We start from the raw sequence: 22,843 nt of genomic DNA on the forward strand, positions 1-22,843 counted from the left end.
TTGTGCTGGACAGTATTGTGTTAGGCTGGTTAGCCCGCACACTGATAGGATTAAAAGCACACCACAAAGCAGCACACAAATGATTTTCCTTATTAAGACTAAGATTTGTCAATTGTAGCATATGAAAATAAGGGTCTTTCCCACAGAAGATTGTTTTATCTAACTACTTTAAATGTCACAAAAACTGTGTTGCTGTCCCTACCGACCAGTCACCGAAAAATAATTATTAGACCGACTTACACTTATCTAAAGTCTACGAAATTTTATATGAAGACACTAGACACACAGAGCTACACTCACACAAATTTTTGGGATTTTTAGAGTTGATTTGCTATTTAAATTAAATCGAACAAAAACAGAACAGAAACAGATTTTTAAGTAGTTCACAAATTAAGAAAAACGAGTTAGGGGAATTGCTATCCACCACTAAATAATCATGCAAACATGTTATGTTTCATTCAAATTCCTTTCATTTTCGGATGAAGATGCTCAAGTTGGCTCAATGTTAGAATTCAACCTATTACTCTTTCTTATGTAGTATGTTAAGAGAATGGCGTTTTCAACTTAACTTAGTCCCTACCATGCAATCTAGAATGGTGTGTTCATAGATTTAACAACTAGAAATCATTAAGAACGAAAAGAGTTTGAGTCATCACAAGGCATCGTAAGTACTAGCGTTGTCTTACTTATCCTAGAAATTGATTCACATGTTAATCGCAATTAACAAGTACTACTCTATAACATATGTAGGTCCTCATTCGACAAGGGCAGGCACACACATATTCATAGCATTAGAATCCTAGATATGCTTACTAAGTATGCATCCGTAGAAAACACATAAAGAATTCATCAATGAGACAAGTAGTGAATCAATTTTCATCCATTCATAAAAGTAATTCAAACGAAATGTCATAACAAACTTGCAATCATATTCGGGACTTCAAAACAGCCCCTAACTACTAAAAATTAGTTACACATAATTCTCAAATTAAACCAAAAGAAAGACATGAGTTTGAGAAAATAAAACCGAAAGAAGAGAATGCCAAGATTTTCTCCTTCCTTTCCTTCCTTCCCCAGCAGCAGCCTTGCCTTTTTTCCTTGCTTTCCTTCCTTTATTTCTATCTTTTTTTCCACCTTTTTTTTTCCTCTTTGCCGTTGCAACCTGCAGCCCTTTTCTTCTTTTCTGCTGCCACAGTTTTTTTTTTTCATAACTCACCCCACTAACAGCCATTTAGTGATGACAATAAGTGAGAGGAAATGCTAAAACAATTGTAACTCTTTGGGTAGCCTTTATGCCCATTACTCCCACTTAATTTTCCATTTCCTCTGATATTTGAATAGGTGTCAGCTGGCTTGTTCTTGGCTGCATCAGTTTTGGCTGCTAGTTTTATTGGATTTATTGCTTTCAATGCTTTCTTGTCAATTACAAACTGCTCAGCCTCTTGGGAATCTTTCAGTGTTAAAACGGCCATAACTTCTTCTAGAAAAATGATATTAACAATCCGCAAAATGCTCCAGAAAGTAGACATTCGTAGCTTTCCAAGAATATAAGGCTCATTCTCTAATTCATTCTGAGATGGCCGCAACTTGCTTCCAAAGTCAGCTGACTTGCACAAGCAATTTTGACGAATTTGTTACTTAAAATTCCACTTGTGTTATTTTTCTTTTCTTTACTTGACAAATCCTACAAAACACAAAAACAAAGTAAATAGCTCAAAAATATAAGGAACTAACTAAAAAAAGATAAGTGAATTTGATGTAAAATATGTATAAATATGAGCTTATCACACAACTATTTGATTGAGAAAATACAGATAATTTTAATATTTAACTAATTGTCAGTAATAGTAAAACAATTTAAGTTCAGAGAGTAGAATACATTTTGGATTATGAGATTGACGTCACCCATTTGAGATGTGAAGACACCATAGATTGTACAGGCAACGGGAGAACCCCATTAGTACAACCTCCACCAGATGGAAATTAGCTATAGTATTGAGACTTATATTAGGTATACAGTAGTAATAAAGATGATCCGTAGCAAGGTAAATAACATATAAAAAACTTGAAATGAGAAGAACGATTCAAATGACATACCGGCATGGGAATGAGGAAGCCCGAGAACAAGTTCCGGAAACTCAACAAGAATGACATAACAATTGCAGCAATTTGATGGCCAGGAGTCAGGGCAACAACCATCATTCCGTACATAGAGAAGTAGGTAAAGCACAAGAAGATGAAGTAGTAGAAGTACAAAAACTTCTCCACCTTGAAATTGTACCCGATCATGAAAAATAGAAGGCATGAATAGACAAAGGTTTGGATTGCAACGTAAATTATCTCAATAGCCACCTATAACACCAATATATATGTCAACAAACAAAGATATGAAATTACAATGACTATAAAAGAAAAACAAGCACATAAACAAGTATGGATGTCAATATCTTACCTGAACAAATGCATAAGGCAACTCTGGATACATTCTAGTTGCTGTTTCATGATAGAAAACAGTTCGTTCACCCGCAACCACGGATTGCACAACAGAAGCATTGGTAGCTCCAATGAAGAGAATGGCGGAATAGGTAGCTCCCAAAAGATTGATTAGGTCTTGTTGTTTGTGTCTGTTCACAAGAATATATAAAGTTAAACATTGTATAAGTAGCAATGTTTGGAGAAAACATGCGACTGAATCACATTTCAAAGAAAATGTGTACGAAAGATGTAGATGATAATAAGGTTCTTAAACTTACATTTAGTCTCCTTTGCCCCAGAATATGACACCAAATAATACTACGACGCAGATTGTCATGAAAAACCTAATGGCATTGTATCGTAAGTTCCTCCAGTATGACTAGTGTTGTTTCCAGAAGCATGCCTTGCATTGTGTTGCAAAGCTTTGGGAGTATTGGGCGGGGAAGTAAAGATCACTGGAGCCTGGTTCTGGAATGCTTAGTTCCATGATAAGTTCTTGATTTCTCCTAAACAAACGAAACAAAAAGGATGAAAAAAAATAATTAGCGCACACAGACGAGTGGAATATTTTAAATGACTAATGAAAAATTTCTCACATTACACATAATAATGGAAACTGCTCTAGCATCAAGACCTGATGTTAGCTTATCCATGAAAATGATGGTAAGTTTGGCAACCAATTCTTCAGCAATAGTGAGCCTCTTTCTCTGCTCAGTTGAAAGTCACAATTGTGCTTGTACAGTATCGTGTTGGGTTGGGTTAGCCCGTATACCTATTTGATTTGATTGAGAAATTACATATAGTTTTAATATTTAGCTAACTGTTAGTAAAAGGTGGGCCAGAGAAAGCTGAGTTCACCGACGAGTGACCCTTCTTTGATCTTTGCAACCCCTAGAATACCCTGCAAAATATTTTGTATTAGTCAAACAATTTAAGTTCACAGAGTAGAATACATTTTGGATTACATGAGATCGACCGAAGTGATTCAAAGTATAAACTTGCCTCAAAGTATTCAACAAGTTTGTAAGACTGGCGACCTAGAGGATGGCATAAATCAACTATCCTCCTTTTTTTCGAAAAGCTGCAAGGCTAAATGAAATCAATGTGAAATATTGTACATGAATAATGAAAAATTCTACCGATTAAAAAGTTAGTTTGTACCTTATCAAAAGCTTCAAAAATGAGAATGCTAGGCTAGTGAATTGTGCAAACAACAGTTCGTCATGTATCCATAGTGTTTCTCACAGTACACATAATAATGGAAACTGCTCTAGCATCAAGACCTGATGTCAGCTCGTCCATCAAGATGATAGAAAGTTTGGCAACCAATTCTACTGCAACAGTGAGCCTCTTTCTCTACTCAGCTGAAAGTCACAATTGTGCTTGTACAATATCGTGTTGGGTTGGGTTAGCCCATATACCTATTTGATTTGATTGTGAAAATACATATAGTTTTAATATGGGTAAATTACATTTTACCCCTTCATGTTTGAGAACAATTTCAATTCTTTACAATATTATTAAAACATTTTAATTTCATACATTTACTTATCATTTTATTTCAATTTTATACAACCGTTAAAAATCTGTTAAATTAACTGTTAAGTGATGACGTGGCAAATATGGGGTCCCCATTTGTTATGATGGAGCTGCCACATATGTGCCACGTGGCTAAACAACTAATAAAATATTTAAAATATTAAAATAATTTACTAAAGAAAAGTTATATAAAAATAATAATAATAATAATAATTGAAATCGTCTTCCCCACCCATCCCTTCCCCTTCCCCGCAACCCCCCCACCAAATCCTAAGGATTCGAAGTTCCGGACCGTTGAAATTTGATCAAATTGGCTACAAACATGGGGGCCTTCTAAAAGTGATAATAATTGTAGCCATTAGATCAAATTTCAAGGGCCCGGATCTCTGGATCCTTAGGCCTTCTCCAACCGAAGGGTCCAGAGGGCCGTAAAATGCCTGAAAACCGTCTCCAACCGAGGGCTAGGCTAGAGGGCTCGTGGGCCCCCACAGAATTTGAAAGGGCCAAAGGGCTGGCCCAATCCAGCCAGCCAGCCCCGTGCTGGCCAGAAATGTGAGCATTCATGTCGGATATAATCAATAGGAATATGTATATTCTTGTCGGTTATATTCGACAGGAATGCTAGGCCAAATTTTCAAATGTAACGGCTAGCTAACTTCAGCTAGCCTTTATTTTTACACTTTTATATATTTTTTTTATTTACAAATTTTTTTTCCTATAACTTCTATTTTTAAATTCTATTTTTTTCTATAACTTCCTATAACTTCTACTTTACAAAATTTGTTTCATATTTTTTTTTCCCTATAACTTCTATTTTACAAAATTTGTTTCATCTTTTTTTTTAATTCCATTTTTTTCCTATAACTTCTATTTTACAAAATTTGTTTCATATTTTTTTAAATTCCATTTTTTTTGTCACATCCCAGCCCGGGGTCCACCACATCCAGGGCCCGCTCCACCACCTTAGCACGATATTATCTACTTTGAGTCCCGACCACACCCTCACAGTTTTGTTTTTTTGAATTCCATTTTTTTTCCTATAACTTCTATTTTACAAAATTTGTTTCATATTTTTTTTAAATTCCATTTTTTTTGTCACATGCCCGTCCGGGGTCCACCACATCCCGGGCCCGCTCCACCACCGTAGCACAATATTGTCCTCTTTGAGCCCCGACCATGCCTTCACAGTTTTGTTTCTGGGAACTCACACGAGAACTTCCCAAAGGGTCACCCATTATAGGAGTGCTCTCGTGCGCTACTCGCTTAACTTCGGAGTTCCCATGGAACCCGAAGCCAGTGAGCTCTCAAACTGCCTTGTGCTAGGTAGAGATGGGAATATACATATAAGGCTTATAAGATCCACTCCCCTAGGCGATGTGGGATGTTACAATCCACCCCTCTTAGGGCCCGACGTCCTCGTCGACACACCACGGCCAGGGTTAGGCTCTAATACCAAATTGTCACATCCTGGCCTAGGGTCCACCACATCCCAGGCCCGCTCCACCACCGTAGCATGATATTGTCCGTTTTGGGCCCCGACCACCCCCTCATGATTTTGTTTCTAGGAACTCATATGAGAACTTCCTAGTAGGTCACCGATCATGGGAGTCCTCTCGCGCGCTACTCGCTTAACTTCTGATTTCCCATAGAACCCAAAGTCAGTGAGCTCCCAAAAGGCCTCGTGCTAGGTAGAGATGAGAATATACATATAAGGCTTATAGGATCCACTCCCCTGAGCGATGTGGGATGTTACATTTTTCCTATAACTTCTATGTTACAAAATTTGTTTCATATATTTTTTTTTAATTCTATTTTTTTTTCCTATAACTTCCTAAGCCATTATACAACATTAAATTAAATTAAGTAACATGAACAACATTAAACAATATGAAACAACATTAAATAACATTAACCAATATAAAAATTATACAACATAAAAATAAACATTTAACAACATGAAACTTAAACAACATTTTTAAAAACATTTAACATCAAATTTAAACGCCTACTCCATGCTGATGTCACTTAGCCGTTGGATTTGAATTTAAGTTGTAGTTTTAAAATAATAAATTATGTTTGGCCCTATGACCCTCGGTTGGAGATGGTGTTTTGTGACAGGGCTAAAACGAGCCATATGACCCTTTGGCCCTCGGTTGAAGATGGAAGCAAATATGGTCATGTACTGTTCATTAAAATATTAATTTCTTGAAGGGCCAGAGGGCTAAAACGAGCCCTCTGGTCAGCCTTCGGTTGGAAATGACCTTAGGACTTGATGGGGGAAATCCGGCTGGGATCTCTGCCCTTCTAACTGGTTGATTTTGCAGTCGTGAGGCACCCCGACACCCACAATCAATCAAACAATTTTACTACAAATTCATAATTATATTTTTTTATTAGACAGCTCATAGAAATAGTGATTCACCAAATGAGAGTTAAATGTGCATATTGTCATTGGATCACTACGCATCTTAATGCCACTTTAGTTCCCTAAGACAGATACGTTTAAACAAAAAAATGAATAACCTAAGAAATTTTTAAGATGCGTCCAAATGTGATAAAGAAAAGACCTTGCATTCATAATACATAAAATCATTTTTCTATAAGAAAAAAAAAAAAGGAAAAGTGGCTAAAATACTTATTATTAGTTAATTTCAATTGAAAATACGTACATTAAGAGTTTTAGAGGATTGATGTTCAACAACTAGTGAGTATTTTTGCCAATTCTCTGAGGGGAAGACACAACAAAATTTAAGAGCACCAAATATGGACAAGGACAAGAAAAGATAATACATACTGATGTCGTGGTCCCGATTGAAGAGACTAGAAACCAATTTTTGTTCACGAGTAACTTCTGATTTTCTCATGAGAACCCATAACAATTCCTTTTTTCTATGGGTAATTTAATAGTGCAGCCAAGAATTATACCGTTAGGGTTGAATCTTAAATATCTATATGGTTAAACTGAAAAGGATAAAACAAGTAAAGTTGTTCCCAAGCCAAAATACATGATAACGTGTTTGGTTGATTGAGATAGTGTACACTCTAATATCATTACATCTTAAACGAAACCATTTATTTCTCAATTAGTTGTCCACGAAACACAATTACGCAACGTGGAATGGAACGACACAACGTACATGTAACGCACTTTCCCCCAAACCTGCAGAACGCCAAACGACGACGTACCATTGCGATTCAGTTATAGTAGAGCTCGAGGCCCATGCCGTCGTGGATCTCGTAATCCTTGAGAGTGATGTGATCCTTCTAAATGTTGTACCATTTCTGGATTCGGATCTTATCGGGTCGGGTCCCGGTCTGGGCCGCCACCAGCTTCTTGAGGTCGCCGATGGTGTCGTCCTCGTTGCATTTCACCCGGACCTTCTTTCCAAGCCTGTCGTTCAGCACTACCTCGATCATCTTCTCTCCGCCGCCGCTCCGTCGTATTCTCCTCCTCCGATTGTAGGCTGCGAAGCCCTGAGGCTGGCAATGGAACCGCTGTGCGCGCTTAAATACTGAACGGGAGGAATGTTTGGATCTTCGCTCTGGAAGGTTCTACAATGTACCAGTAAGGGTATGCTCGTCTGTTTGCTCTTTTGATTCTATTGGAATTTGGAATTGTCATGCACTATTGCTATTTTCCTGGGCTAACCACATTTTGATGTTCATGCTATTTTTACTTTTGGGCTTAACCCCGTATGCTTTGTAAGTGTTTTTCAATGGTAGACTTGTTGTGCTGTGAAAAAAGACACCGTTTTCAAGGCAGGGTAGAGTTGTTTTTGTTTTTTGCTGTTTTAAACTCATGATTTTGACAAAAAACGCTTTTTTTTTTTCATTTACCAAACACAATTTTAGCCTCAACTTCTTTTAAAAAACTACTTTTAAAATACTCTCAGCAATACCAAACCAATCCTTAGCTATAGCAATAGCAATGGTTTTTTTACTTTTGTACACCAAGAATAGTTCTTTCTTAATGGCTGAGCTGCAAACCACCACAGGATATCTCAGTAGTTGGGGACGAATTTCAATCTCGTATTCCACATTGCACGTTCTGAGTTTGATTCTTGATACTGATGAATCACACGAAAATGGCCAGAAAAAGGATGGAATTTCTCTGAGTCTTTCCAGTCCTCGAAAAAAGTAGATTACCGTGGTGAAACCACCAACTAAGATTTATGTTAACACTGCTCACTAGACCACCAGGTAACTTGTAACTTAAGGATAAATTTGTTGTCCAAGAAATGATGACAAGGTCATACAATGACATTGTTATTACTGTAACATCGGTTTACATCGTTAACCTTGTATTATAGTAGCTATTATGTGCGGGCCATGATTGCGTAAATTAAGTATCGGTTAATTGACCCGTACCAACAAAAATAAAAGGCGATGAAGATCAACCCTTTTTAGCCCGACCTTAATCCATTTTCCCACTTCCTCAATCTGCGGTAACACAAGTTCTTAAATCTGTGGTTTCTAGAATTTTGCAGCATATTACGACCAAAATCTGACAAGGGACTCTTGATCTGCTCAAAACTTCAACATTTCGTCTCATTGACATTGTCACGCAAGTCCATGAGCTATGGAATCGATCGTAATGTGTCCAAACATTTGGCCATAAATTTCAAACTTGATATCCTTCGCCAAGCAACCAAATGAGAGCAATTTCACAACCATCTTAGGAGTTTAACTCACGTAAAATGGCAATCAAACCGACACATACCCTGACGTTTGGTGGAAGCGAACCAAACCGAAAGGGCAATGAACACATTGAATCCCTTTGCTTGCTAATAAGAAAAATTCTATCAAGAGCGAGACAAGGCACTGACCACCAAAACTGCGGTAGATATGTATAGACTCACAATACCTAACCAATGTATACTTAATGAGTCCGGATTCCACAATGATACTGATCCCACATTACGAATGATTCCAGCGAGAAACGAAAATACGAAAATATTTTTGGATCTGGGACATTCCCATAACCGGTATCAGGGAGAAACCAACCTTTAAATAGTAAACAATGAGTAACAATAAATAAACAGAAAATAACCATAACACAACCTACCTTAGGAACAAAAATATACTGTACATGACTGCCACTGCTGTAGAAGCCGCTGACACTGCCAACCGAAAATAGGCTCCTGGCTGTCAGACCCAATTTCAGGTTCAAACAGCTTTAAGAAGGATCAACCCACCATTCACTCCGAAACAGCTACTTCCTGATCAACCCTCCAGTAGTTGGCATCATTGAACTCCTTATTTGCAGCCTCACCATCGGCAGGGTTCTCCTTTTCTAGCGCCTTTGGCATAATGTTTTTCTTCAATGGCCCTGCCTCCCCTACTATGCCCTCTTTAAGAGCCTGCTCCATAGCCTTCTCAGTACCTTCCAACTCCACACCGACAAATTCAACATCCTCTTCAAACAGTGATGGCACAGCAGCTGATCTCTGGCTCACATCACTGCCCGCTGACCCTGCAGTAGAAGCAGTGGAGGATGGAGGAGAGCCATTTGAAAGTGTAGATTCTCCACTTGAGTGCAAACTAGCACCAACATCAGATGCCACTACCTCCGCAGTGGAAGGATTGACAACTGAGTCATCATGATCCTCAAATGGATTTACACTTGCGCCGCCGAATTGCAAATCTGAAGCTTCACTCCATCCCACCCATTCAGGCAAAGGCCTGTCTCCATACATGTCATCATTATCGGATGTCTCAAATCTGAAGAAACCCCCCAATTCATTGGATGCACTTGTCTTCTCGCCATCTGGGTTCATGTTTCCACTGTTGCTAAATCCATTCATAAGGTTTGTATTGGAACTGGATGTGCCATTGACGGAGTCTTTACTTCCAGCCAATTCATCATCATCCCCTACCACAACTTCATCATCACTACTGCTATTACCATCATTCGCAGTCCCGTTCAAGTTTACTTCTTCCATCTCCGACGGTGATGTGCCCACAGGTTCATCACCAATTCTATCATCTTGGAACGCAAACCAGTTTGAATTTGTGAATAAACTGCTGCATTCAGGATTAAAACAATTCAGCATCCACATTAACAATATTCTACACCAAAACTTATAATACACAACAGATGAGCCAATTCTAAGTTCTCATACACTCCACACTTTCAACAATATCAAGCACTTGCATTACAACCAGAGATAAAATTTATAAGACAAACAATTTCCAACCGAGGTACATCACTCTAAGCATATACAATATGATATACATATGACATTACTACTAGAGATAAATTTATAGACGTCAAATGCCAGCCTCATGAAGCAATCAGTTGAACATATTTAATACATTGCAAGGACATATACGATGTTATGCATGTGATACTCCACCTTGAACAATGGAAGATACGAGAATACAATAAAATCTCATTTTAGCTTTTCTAGCTATGTTGTGGTATTATAGGTCTACAAGTCAAGCTGCTAGAGGCTATATAAGTGTCTCCGAAAATGGCGCAACTCCTTATACACCTAACTGCTAGTTGCACTTGAGGATTGCATGCGAACCATCAAGCCTAAGAAGCCTTGTTAATTATTTGTTTCATTTCAATCTATATTGTCTTGGATTGACTCTTTAGAGGAAACCTAATTTTCTAGGCCAGTTTTTACCTACAGTAGAAACTAGCAGATCCATCAATAGGGATGATGTTAAGAAAAATCGACATTTTTATAAACCAAAACGAATTTGAAACCCTTTCAAAAGCAATGTTTCTCCACTGAACCCCAATTTCAAAGTTTATTTTTCTTCATACAAACAGCAGTATAAAACAAAAGGTTACAAACTTACCTTCCCTGGTCATCACCAAGACGCAAGGATGATATGACCACTTCAGCAGATTCATCGTCAAAGTAGACATCCTGCAATTTTACAAATCAAACCCACTCATTTCAGAATGTAATTAAACCAAAAATAAAAAGCAATTAAAATTTGCTTTCATGGGTTATCATGTTTCTACTTCCAACCTTTTACAGAGCTTACTCATGCTCAAGGTTCTAAAGGCGCTAGGCGGTACTCGGGCGGCGGGAGGGGCCTAGGCCTTTTTTTATTTTAATTAAATTTATTATATATTATGAGATATAGGTATATGAGTAAAATTTTAGATTCTGTTGGTTTTGTACCATTTTCTAACCCCATAAGTTTTGTTGGGCCTTTTATTCTCATTAAAAAAATGGAAGGTTGGGCCTTATATTCCTAGTTTTAATTTGTCGCCTGCTTAAAATAAAAAACCCTAACTAAAGCTGCTAAACCACTGCCGCCGTCAGCCATCCCGCCCAGCATCCGCCCAAGCGGCCGCCTTACGCGGCCTAATAGCCTTGCCGATTTAATAAACAATTTCAGGTTAATCGAGGCGACTGCTTTTTAGAGCACTGCTCATGCTTCAATAAGAATAGTTACCATCAAGTATTATACATCAACTAAGGAAACATCAGTGATGGAAACAAAATAATTACCTCGTCATCTCGATCAAGAGCTCCCTGGTCCTGTAATGCAGAAAATTCAAATCATTTGCCCAACAAAAAAAGTGGAGGAACGAGAAAAGAGGACAGAAAGAGATACCTCTCCTGCATCCTCATTCTCATAAATTTTGTATCTAAAAGCCTGGCTTAGATTATTTGCTAGAGCTGCTACATCAAAATTTCTGTCATTCATGTCATCCTCGTCGCTATCCCTTGTCCTGTCTTGCAAAGCAGTTGGGCGACTGTGTGTAACAAGGATAAACACAAGTGAAGCTGAGATCCAACAAAATGAGTTTGATGTATTGAAGGGTTAACCACATTGATCATTTAATAAGGCTCAACAACTATAAGCAAGTACTTAGTGTACCGTGAATATATCATCACATAACAGAAAATAAAATCAAGGACTACATACTAGATATGAAATGGTATACTTAAGTTCATAAATATAGATATATCAATGAAGATATTGAGATTCATATCAAATAGCGATTTTTTTACAAGAATTTGTGGATAATTTATATGGAATTTACGAACAAAATTAAAAACATCAACTAAGAATGCATCAAAATTAATAGAGAAATAGTAAAGGAATTGTTATTACTTATTAGCACTCCAAAAATCTCATTCTACACTCCAAACTTTCTATATTAGGAAAGAAAAATACACTTGTGAGGAGTGTAGAATGAGATTTTTGAAGTGCCAATAACACTTCCCAATAGTAAAATCGACATTATGAATTCATAGTATATTTTCTCTTTATGACTGAGTAAGTGAGAAGAAAATATAAAGTGAAACAAAAAATATGGAAACGAATATTTTAAAAATTAAATAATAGAGCAAATGTGTGAGTCTGTATGTGACAAGAGATAGATATAGATTTACAACAAAAACATTCCATAATTTAAAAGAGGGGCAAAGTCAATATATAGGATATTTTCCTCACACAAAAGGCAATAAAACATTTTGAATTAAGGATATGCTTTAGCTGGTTAAGACTATTAAGAATAGCTTTATTGTTTGCTTAGGGTAGAGTTCAACTAATATATTATAATAACCGCAGTGTGAGTCATATGAAGAGGCGTCCGACAAGAGGGAAAAGAGGAGTTAAAGGGCAAAAAACATCAATCTTATAATTGCAAGACTACACCCAAAAAGGCCGTCGTCCTAACCTAACTGGCAACTTTGTTACTTTGAATTGAATGCTATATAAACTTGAAAATTATGGTAATTTATAAGTCATGGTCCCTAATCATACTTGAATAATGTACATTTCAAAACAGATATATGGAACAACATACCCACAAGCCCAACGATAAACATTTTCAACTGCATTGCGCCCCTGCAGAACTGTTGTTTGCCACTCATTCCATTCGCTATTTTCCTAGAAAAACAAGCCAAGAAAAGTTTTATTAGAAAAGACACTAATAATAAAAATTCTGTCAAAAACACTAACACCCACTCAAGTATCCCAAAATGTGACAACATCACTATCTTACCAATATAGAGAGGTAAATGACAATAAATTTGAGTTGATAATGTAGATGCAGACTTTACAGCAAAGATACGACATGAAATATGGTAGAATTGCTTCACAGAGAAGTCATCTTACTATAAAAGTTACAAACAATTAAATATGATCACTGTCAAAATCACAAATAAGAAAAAAAGCCATGATCCATATATGTATGCTTCTTGTAGTAATTTACAGTTCAGACCTGCAACCTACCTGAAGGCATGCCTGAACACGGCTTTGGCTGTTTCCCAATTGAATGAGCTTGTTAGAAATTCGTGTTATGTGCCCAAGGTTTCCTGCCCGTGGTGCTGACTTTCCGGCAGCAGGTACCGTTGGCTACATAATCAAGGAAAAAGTCATTATCAGAGTTTGAAATAAATCAACAAACAACTAGAGGTAGTCACTGACATACGGTTACATGCACTGCAAAAATCTAAACCCCACTCAAGTATAACCATGCTCTCCCCTTTATAATACACCTCATCCAACAAAGGAACTAGAGGCATTATTAACAAATCTAGAATGTTGAGCATTTAAATTTTTCCTACAACATTATTATGCACAGTTAAAGAAGTAGCGAAGATATCCATTTCTCTACCTTATTAGCATCACCAGATAGAATAGGATGTTTATCTGTTTGAAGGAACTTTCCAATTAAATCACACTCTCGAAGAAGATGGTCAACAATGGCATCACTCTTGCTTTCCAAGCATGACGATATTATACTATCTACATGATGATGTAAGGAACTATTGTAGGGGTACCTGCATTAATTAAATAAACATATTAGGATACTAGTAACAGGTAAGTCATTCACAACAACAAAAGAGAAGAAATTGTCTCTTAACAACCTATCCTCAGCACTCACTAATTCAAAATAAAAAATTGAAGCAACAGCTTACTCAAAGAAAAGATCAATAACCCGTTGGATGGTTCCTGAGCTAACCAATTCCTTTTCTGCCTCTTCATTGCCTGATCTCAGTAGAACAGCAATGAACTCCACAATCTGAAATAAATTGCAGAACAGTTTAGAAATGGCAAATTGACAGTTACAGTATTCCAATAATTAAAAAATTTCTCATTCTGTAAATTAGGGCGGAAAATTCATTTAACAAGTAACTTCTTATCAAATAAAAATTCTGCCAGCAAGAACTGCATTAAAAAATCCGTCAACAATTTAGTAGATAAAACAGCCAGAATACTACTAAACTCCAGTAAAGATAAAAAGAAAAACCAACCTTTAAACGATGCTTTCCAAGTGGAGGCCTCAACTCTCCATATGTTGTTGGCAATGTTTTCTCATCCGATGACACATTCAAAAGCATAAGCAAGTCACCTGGACAACCACTTTGAAACTTAAAATTTCAACAATGAAACAGTTCTTTTTCTTTAAGGCAGCTATAATGAAAAACTTGCACCCATGACTGAGTAAACGTATCATTGTACTGAAATCCTAATAGCCCTCAGGTTCTGTACAAATATGAGGCATATTCCTCTTGCAGTCCCAAGACATTACAATATTATTTTACCCTATGACATGAGCCTTCGTCATATCCCAAAGCCTTGTCATATTTCAAAGCCAATGGGAGGTTCAATGGATTACATCCACCTTCCACGCACCAAACCCTAAGTATCCCCTACTACTTTCAAGAAGCAACAAAAGGTCAAGTTATATTAAAATTTAATGGCAAAGTGAAGATTCAGCATTTATTGTTGAAAAATGCAACTGAAAAACTAAACAATGATGTAACGACAGCAGAAATATAATCAGCCGAATAAAATAAACATCAGCAGACAAGAAACAATAATTATAAATGCAAGGCAGCTAGAAAAACGTACATTTTTACAATTTTTTTAACATAATTATGGCAAGAGATATTTGCACTCACCAAGTTTTGGGAGCATTGTACTGACAGTATCTGGATTAACAGGGATTGGAGACTCGTACATATGTTGGCTCCGAAAAGAATGGAACAAGGGAGAAGAAACTGCTGATCTTTTCGGATCCAACAAAGAGATGCAGACCGAAAGTGAGTGTACAAGACCAGACTTTGAATGTGAATCTTCCAATGCATGACCAAATATTCTTGTAACAAAACTGCATAAAAGTATTTAAGAAAACTAAAAACCAATCCAAAAAAAATGTACCAAAACGTAATAAATAGTCAAAGCCAACCAAAACAGTGTTCTGATCACAAACCTTGGACTGGAAAGTTTGTTGGCTAGGGCCGATGGAGCATTTCGAGTTATAGCAGAAAGTGTTTCGGCTGCATTAGCATGAACTTCAGGAGGATTCTGATCCAAAGTAAGAAAGAATGTTGTTAGATGTAGAATATGCACCAGGGCTGCTCTAAAGCTACGTTATTTTATTTAACGTTTATATTTATTCCAAACTTCTTAAGCTCATAAAAAAGTATGTTACCATTTAGTGTTTTCTCCAATTAAAATTTTAAGTTCAATCGCAATAGTCTCTCTTTAGTTATTAATTTCTACCAAAAACAACAAAATCACATAGAACTCCAAGTAGAAAGGCCAAAGGCATACAGTTAAGGTGACAAAGCATGCAATACTTCTGATTATGTGTTTCCTGGATCTAAGGGGCAGCACCTTTTATGCAACAACTAAAGTAGTGCACAGAGGCAAAAGTAGACATACACAGGGCACATGAGCATTCAAGTAAAACAGATATCCATTAGGTTATATTGTCAACATATCTAGTTCTCAACTAAAGGTATCGCTAACTGAGGAAGTAAGACATTGTTACCATAATGACTAAAGAAACCAATTGTACCCTGGTGCATGCTTAATGGCTATGGATGCAAAACAAAATGCATAAATAAGCAGTCACTAGTCATATATGTTTCATAAATAAGTAGATAAGGAAAGAAAAATTTCTATAGATAAACAAGAATATAATCTTCTGCGTACATTTGGGCTCAACTTATCTACGATCATTTCAAGCAGGTTACTTTCAGCTAACCATTGCATCACATCAATAAAATTGGGATACACATGGTCATCCGCACCAACAAGTCGAACCAAAACCTGTGCCATGAAAACACCTCAAATTGATTTCCAAAGAGGATCCTACAAGAAAAATGCCAAAAACTTTGAACTCAATTCAAATTCTTAAATACCTCCATGATGGACGTAATTCCTATCAAATCAACTAGCTGACGGAAAACATCCTGATGGGCCTGCAGACACCAAAGACTGTAAATCAAAAACATATACACAAACAGAAAAGGGATTTCAGGATATCACCCATATTTCACAGCTAAAACAGTTCCCACAAAACTTTGTTTCCAAAACCATGGCTTCTTGACTTAGAAGAGCATGCACTGCAATCAGATAAATATGTGATATAGATGCTATTGCTGGCAATGCAAAGAGGCAACAGGTCCAAGGGCAAAGTACTGTCCCAAGTTGATGCAATGAAGAAAACCAAATTGCAGAAGTTTGAATATGAAGATACGCTAACAGAGTTACTTACTTGAACATAATTCATAAGTGGGACTGTCTTCCGCATCATTAGGCATACAACAACCTAAAGTTCCCAAAAAATTTGTCAAGGACCCATTTTGAGATGAGATAAAGCAGGACAAACGGTAAATATCCTAAAAAAATACCTTGCTGAAATACCCAGCCAGTGGGGCACTATGAGGACGATTTGGTTCCAAGAAGGAGAAAAGTAAGTTCATTAGCTGCAACAAAATAAGCATATGTCAAGACTAGACAAGATTTTATACGCCAAATTCCTTACATCAAGATTAAGATATAATCATAAATACCTTCTCTTCATCCACCAAAGTCTTTAAGATAACATCAATTTCACATGTAAAAACCTCACAAGCAATGAAGGGGAACCTAAAGATCATGAGGAAAAAAACATTTAATCAAATAACCAAAAGCAAAACTCAAAAATATAAAAATATCAAACATTTTGGAGAGAAATATATGAGTATAAATAAAAAAAATGTCAAACGTAATGCTTTATCAAGATGAAATAATACTTGAAGGCTCGTTTGCTTTCAGCATCCTCAGGAGCTTCTTCAACAATATAACGCAATAATTGCTCCACCTGGTCTCTATCTCGTAAACTGTAAACATAAACTTACACAAGAGTATCAGTTATTCATCCACAATCAAGTTCCATATTACACAATCAATTATTCCTCAAAAAATTCCCAAAAACTGTAAGGAGAGCCAACAAATTCTGGTATTGAGTTTAATATATATACAGGAGGGAACTTTGATAATATCAGTAGCAGTACAATCCGTAAAGAGAACACCAATGAGACATTACAAATTAATGAGACGAGTGTTTAAGGCTTTGCATTCTTGGATGATCTCTTCTTCGTCCAGAAGCTCCTCTAATGTAAAATTTTCCTTGTCTAGCACTGTCTCCACCTGTACGGGAGAAAAACGACAAGAAAAAAGAACTAATAAGAGGCCATAAGAACAGAAGCGTCACAGTCGCAAGCAAAGAACCTTATGTGAGCTCAATGCACTTAGAACTACAGCAGTCAAACACTGTTACTCATGGTTTATAGCTGGCCAAAGAAAAGGCAGCGCATGGGAACTAGATGCAGCTAAAGACTGCAGCCTCGAAATCTAAACCCCATTAACCAAAAACTATGAACTTCAAAAGTAGTTCTTTCCCACTACTTCCATCAGTTTCTCAGCAACCAAACAGACGATAATCACACATCGCAAAATTACCAAATTTGAGCTCCCCCACTTCAATCACAATCTTAATAGTAAAAGACCCCACTTATCCAAACCCCAGCAAATACAGGCGGTAAATCGCATATCCCGGAATTACAAAATTTTGAGCTACCCAACTTGAATCTCAATCACATTAATACCGCTCTTAGAAAGTAAATCCAACCAACGGAAAATACAGCTCACTAATATCTAGTTTCCATTCAATTTCTGAAACTAATACAGCTACGTCCGATCAGCCTAAACCAGTTTGTAACAAAACCCAATCAAACAAAATTAATTAGAAATTAACTCCACACCAGCTAAACTCTAAAATTGGCAAATTGATCAAGAACACCACACCAGTCAATTTCGACAACAAGCAGCTGAAATTAGGTTTCGAAATTACAGAGATTGGAAAAGATAGAGAGTTACAGGCGATGAGGCAGAGAGAGAAGTGAGCTTCCAAAACATGGTGAAGAGAGAACAGAGCTGGGAAGTGAGAGCTGGCTTAGATCTGCAAACCCTAGAAGCAGCAGCACCACCACCAGGAGGAGAAGCAGAAGCAGAAAATCTAGGCCGTCGCGGGAGAGGTGGAGATTTTTGGGAGCAGGCGAGGAGGTCGGTGGATTTGGAGCTCGAAAGGCGAAACCCTAGCTTTTTGAGAGATCGATGAGGGAGGAGGGAGCAAAGACCGTGAAGATCGAGAGACAGAGAAAATGAGGCCCAAGAAAATAAGCGCAAAAAGGGTAATCGGCTCGTTGGCTTCTTTGGGGTAATTCCCGAATCTCGACCGCTGATGGGGAGAGAGACGCACAAAGTACTAATTGAGGTCAAATTAACAAATTTTGTGAGAAATTCGTTATGATCAGTTTTTAGTATGTCATTAATATATATAATCGTTGTGTCGTTATCTTCGATTGTTTTATGGTTCATATTGAATTTTGATCAATTCAACAAGTGGTGAATTACCGTAGTCGATAAGATTTTTATCTTCAATTTATTACGGTTTGTATTCCAAACAATAATTTGATATGTAAATTGAAATTTGATACAAAATCTCCCTTCTTCTTGTTTTGTTCTCTTTTTCACTCACTTTTTTATTGTAATTATTAGTTATGATGATTCATGAATTACTCTCAATTGACCGATCACCAAAAGAGAAAAAAAAAATTGAATAAAGAAATATGATGATGATGATGTGTGTGCCAATTTATGGGTATAAAACACTGCAATTATATATGACTACATATTGTTGGTTAGGAATGATGGTGATATTTGATGTTAGTGATTGACCTAGATTATGTGGCTCTTTCACGTCTTACAGAAAAAGACATAAATATAGCATAAAATTATAACTACTAAGATGAACTAAAATAATTTATTTTAATATATGATCAACCATAAAAGGAATTATAAACCAATTTCTACCAAAACTATATATGCACAAAACTTTATATGGGCATATATACTTATGGTAGAACTACCTACAGGCTGCTTTTAAAAGATGCTGTTTAGAGGTCGTTACTTTTAAAATGAGCAAGATATTTTATTTTTACCAAACACTTTTGTACCGCTGAACTTTAAAGTGAAGCAGGTTTTAGTGAAAAAACAATATCAAACTAGGCCATAATATCTTCTTTGAGTTTAGGGTTTGTATGCATAAAATTTATTCATATAGAGGAATATAATTGTGATCATTAAGCACGACATAATTTTGTGAGAGATGTATTGACATTATGTTATTTTTCTTCTTTGAACTAGGAAATTCGGTACAAAAATAAGAAAATAAATAAATATAATTGATGACAAGGCAGTTTAGTTCATATTTTGTTTGGCTTTTAGTCACTAATTACCCAAAACAAAGGTCTTTAGACAGAAAGTTTTAGGGCGGTTTCCTTAAATGGTATGTGAATACGAAGGAATGAGAATGTGCCGAACTCTCAACTGGGCATGAGATAAACAATCCACCTAAAAGTTGAAAGAACTAAGTACCCAATTTGGTTAGCTCATATATCACCCATCCTACAAAGTCATGGTCTATTTGGTTACGTTGATGGGACCTTCACCTCCCTATCCAAAACAGTTAAAGGTTCAAATACTCGCTTAGCACGAGAATTCGGACTTTTTGCTAGATATGGTAAGTCCCTAAAGTATTTGCTTAAGTTGATTTCCGCAACCAACAATTAAGATGAACGTCATTCTTGATGATACGACGCTTGCTTGCATTTCGACCGAAGATGATCAACACATTATAATATGTTGAAAATTATAAAGGAAAGTATTTTAGAGATTTTATTTGATTTGGTTTAAGTTTCCTTGTCTTGTAGTCAACGGTTTGATTTGATTTATTTCCTATTATTACTTCTTTGTAATTTTATAAATAACTCCATATAGTTTGGGATCTTAATCTATTTACAAAGATAATTTTAAAGGTAAAATTTCTTGTTCAACATTCAGTGAGGTGTTTTTTTAAGATAATAAAATTTCATTAATGAAATAAAATGAGGAACATTATTGATCATGAATACTATTTCATGATTATAAACGCAACAGAAAACAATACAAAACCTACCAACATAATCACGTCTAACCAAAATGAAAGATTACGCTTAGGGCTGGGCAAACGGGCCCTGGGCCCGCGGGTAGGGGCGGGTACGGGGAGGGTCTTGTTTTTAAATAGGGGAAATGGGGCTGGGTGGGGCGGGGCAATGACATTTTAGGATCGGGGCGATTCCAAATGTATAGAAAAACGGGGCCCCAGATCGGGCCGTTTGTAATTGAAATGGACGACCTAAATTGAAAATAAACATATCTTCCAATCATGACCGTTGGTTTTTACGCTAGTTGAATCTGATTCAATGCATCTTACTCTCTCTCGACCTCAACCTCGACCTCTCCGTCTTTGAAGTCTGACCTCGTCCTCGTCCCCTCCCCTCCCCTGAGCCCTTCCCTTTCATGGTTCCACCACCCACACTCTGTCACTCCCTATCAGTCATCTCCTTGCCCACCCCCAAGTCTGACATCACCATCGTCGTGAGTTTGGGCCCTAACGACCACCACGGCTGATCTTCTTCTCGATTGTTCTCTTCAACGACATCTCACCCCAGACCTAGAGAACCCAGGCACCCGCACCGCCCATCTTCTCGATTCTCGTTCTCTCTTTCCCGACGACATCACCGCCGTCGCGATCACCAACACTCCATCGCCGTCGCCAATTCGGGTGAATTCTTTAACCTCTTTTTTTTCTTTTTTATAGGTTCTTTAACCTCTGATGTTTGTAACTTTGTAGTTTAAACTTTGATCTATTGGGATGTATCATGTATGTAATCTGTGCTCAATCTATTGGGATGTTCATGTTTGTTCTTGCTGATTTGGTGGATTTTCTGATTTTTTAGCTTGTTTATTAGGTGTTTTCAGAGTTAATACTTAATTGAGCTGAATTTTCGTACCTGCAGAAGAAGCAAAATTGGTACTAAATTTTTACTCTAAAGGTTCATCTATATTTGTAGTGCCTCAGATGTAGTTGATTTGTATCTTGATTTGATTTTTAGATGTTGGACGATGTAATATTGTTATTTTGGATGTATTGTTAATTTATGAACTTGGATGTTGGACTTTGTATTTAGATTGGATGTTGTGAATAATGGTGAATTTGTGCAGTTTGCTATCTATGCAAATCTGTGTAGTTTGCAATCTGTGCAATGCAGTTTGTAATCTGCAATTTGTGCAGTGCAGTTTGCAATTTGTGCAGTGTAGTTTGTAATCTGCACAAATTTGTTTGTAATATGCAATCTGTGCAGTGCAGTTTGCAGTTTGCATTATGTGCAGTGCAATTTGCAATATGTACAAATTTGATTATTATTTTTTTTTTGAAAAAAAAAACAAAAAAAAAAGGGGACCTGTGGACCTGGCCCACACCGGCCCGTTTCAACTTGGCTAGGTAAGGTCCGGTTCCTATATTAGAAAATGCAATCCCTGGCTCGGCCCGTCCCGTTTTCTTTGAACCTAGGTCCGGTCCGGTCCCTTCAAAATTGGGCTCGCCCCGGCCCGTGCCTAGCCCTTATTACGCTCACGAGGACAAAAACCTTTTATCTCTTTCTGATGAACTTGCAAAGACAACGCTCCTTCGACAAAGAAGCCCTACTACGAGACATCACGAAGATGCTAATATAGTCATTTTCCAGGCAAATAGACAATGAAACAACAACCAAAATAAAACAAAAAAAATGACACAACACAAAACAAACTCTTTAGAGGCACAATTCCTCAACTATGAGAGACCCATACCTAAACAACATGAAAGATAAGCTCACAAAGCATAAACCCTGTGAGTTGGACCCAACACTTTCAAGACACACAAGGTAAACATCATACCATCATCTGAAGAGCTTGCAACAACAAGAAAACATGAACGTGAATTCCTCAAGCCATTGCAACGACCCCATGAGGAAAAGATCGCACCTCCCTTTGGTGATCTTACAATAGTCGACAAAAAATATGCCATGAGTCACCTTCAAAAAACGTCAAGCTTACTCTACATAATCCTTGCCAAGCATAAAAATCACAAAATCACTACCTTAGATTTAGATAATTGTCCCTCTAAGATCTCGAGTTGAGCATAAATCATAATCGTCACAAAAACTCTTCCCTAAAAGAGAGAGAGTAACCACAACTACAATCACAAAGGTTCTCTTCAATGAAGCGAGGGAGCGATCACTTCGGAAAAAGAGGAAATAAAAAGAAGGAAAAGGTAAAAAATAAGGGATGTGATATCCACACATCCCATTTTACTTCTTACACACTCTTCTAATTTTCAGCTGTCAGATCAGATGAATTGAAGAAAATCAACGGATAAAAATTAACAAGGAGTGTGTGAAAAGTAATTTGGGACCCCAAAAAATAATTGCCACCGATCTAAAGGCTAGAGGCTGTGTTTGGCGGTAAATTTTTTCTTTGGGTTTTTTTCCTCCAGGGGCTAAGGTTTTGTTAGTGAGGTGGTTTGGTGAAAGAATTTTTTTTGTGACGATCAATCTGCCACCTATCCTCATGTAGTCTCGTCCTTTTCACGTAGTGATTAAAGAAATTTGATATTAACAATCAAGATTAAAATATTAAAATCGTTATC

The 22,843-nt window shown here is 37.0% G+C and overlaps 1 protein-coding gene and 2 pseudogenes across 2 annotated transcripts; all 3 read right to left on the reverse strand.

Annotated features, from left to right (window-relative positions):
- Positions 1-1,831: 1,831 nt before the first annotated feature.
- Positions 1,832-2,829, reverse strand: LOC137714320 (pleiotropic drug resistance protein 2-like; annotated as a pseudogene).
- Positions 2,830-7,016: 4,187 nt separating this feature from the next.
- LOC137716610 (ubiquitin-like protein 5 pseudogene) lies at positions 7,017-7,728 on the reverse strand (annotated as a pseudogene).
- A 1,108-nt stretch (positions 7,729-8,836) lies between these two features.
- LOC137715186 (uncharacterized) lies at positions 8,837-18,579 on the reverse strand. 2 transcript variants are annotated; one of them, XM_068454424.2, is made up of 19 exons: positions 18,151-18,579; positions 17,318-17,421; positions 17,025-17,111; positions 16,803-16,878; positions 16,641-16,715; positions 16,505-16,558; positions 16,149-16,208; positions 15,940-16,056; positions 15,212-15,306; positions 14,901-15,109; positions 14,250-14,347; positions 13,914-14,017; positions 13,610-13,775; positions 13,225-13,347; positions 12,797-12,879; positions 11,596-11,737; positions 11,490-11,519; positions 10,825-10,895; positions 8,837-10,035 (listed from the first exon to the last, which is right to left on the reverse strand). In XM_068454424.2, the coding sequence occupies exons 1-19, from the start codon at positions 18,187-18,189 to the stop codon at positions 9,213-9,215; spliced, it is 2,556 nt and encodes an 851-aa protein (XP_068310525.1). In that variant the 5' UTR covers positions 18,190-18,579; the 3' UTR covers positions 8,837-9,212. The 2 variants fall into 2 exon arrangements, with proteins under 2 accessions (XP_068310525.1, XP_068310524.1); XM_068454423.2 differs by having other exon boundaries at positions 8,837-10,038; positions 18,151-18,549.
- Positions 18,580-22,843: the final 4,264 nt, after the last annotated feature.

The sequence above is a fragment of the Pyrus communis genome, chromosome 3, assembly GCF_041283825.1.
Source record: "Pyrus communis isolate YQ-2024b chromosome 3, ASM4128382v1, whole genome shotgun sequence".
Classification (NCBI taxonomy): domain Eukaryota; kingdom Viridiplantae; phylum Streptophyta; class Magnoliopsida; order Rosales; family Rosaceae; genus Pyrus; species Pyrus communis.

Coding starts and splice junctions, on each gene's coding strand:
- LOC137715186 (XM_068454423.2), bottom strand. CDS start 18,189: ATGTTTTGGAAGCTCACTTCTCTCTCTGCCTCATCGCCT. Junction 15,110..15,211: donor AACAAACTTTCCAGTCCAAG/GTTTGTGATCAG, acceptor ACTTTTATGCAG/TTTTGTTACAAGAATATTTG. Junction 11,738..12,796: donor GTTTATCGTTGGGCTTGTGG/GTATGTTGTTCC, acceptor TGTTACACACAG/TCGCCCAACTGCTTTGCAAG.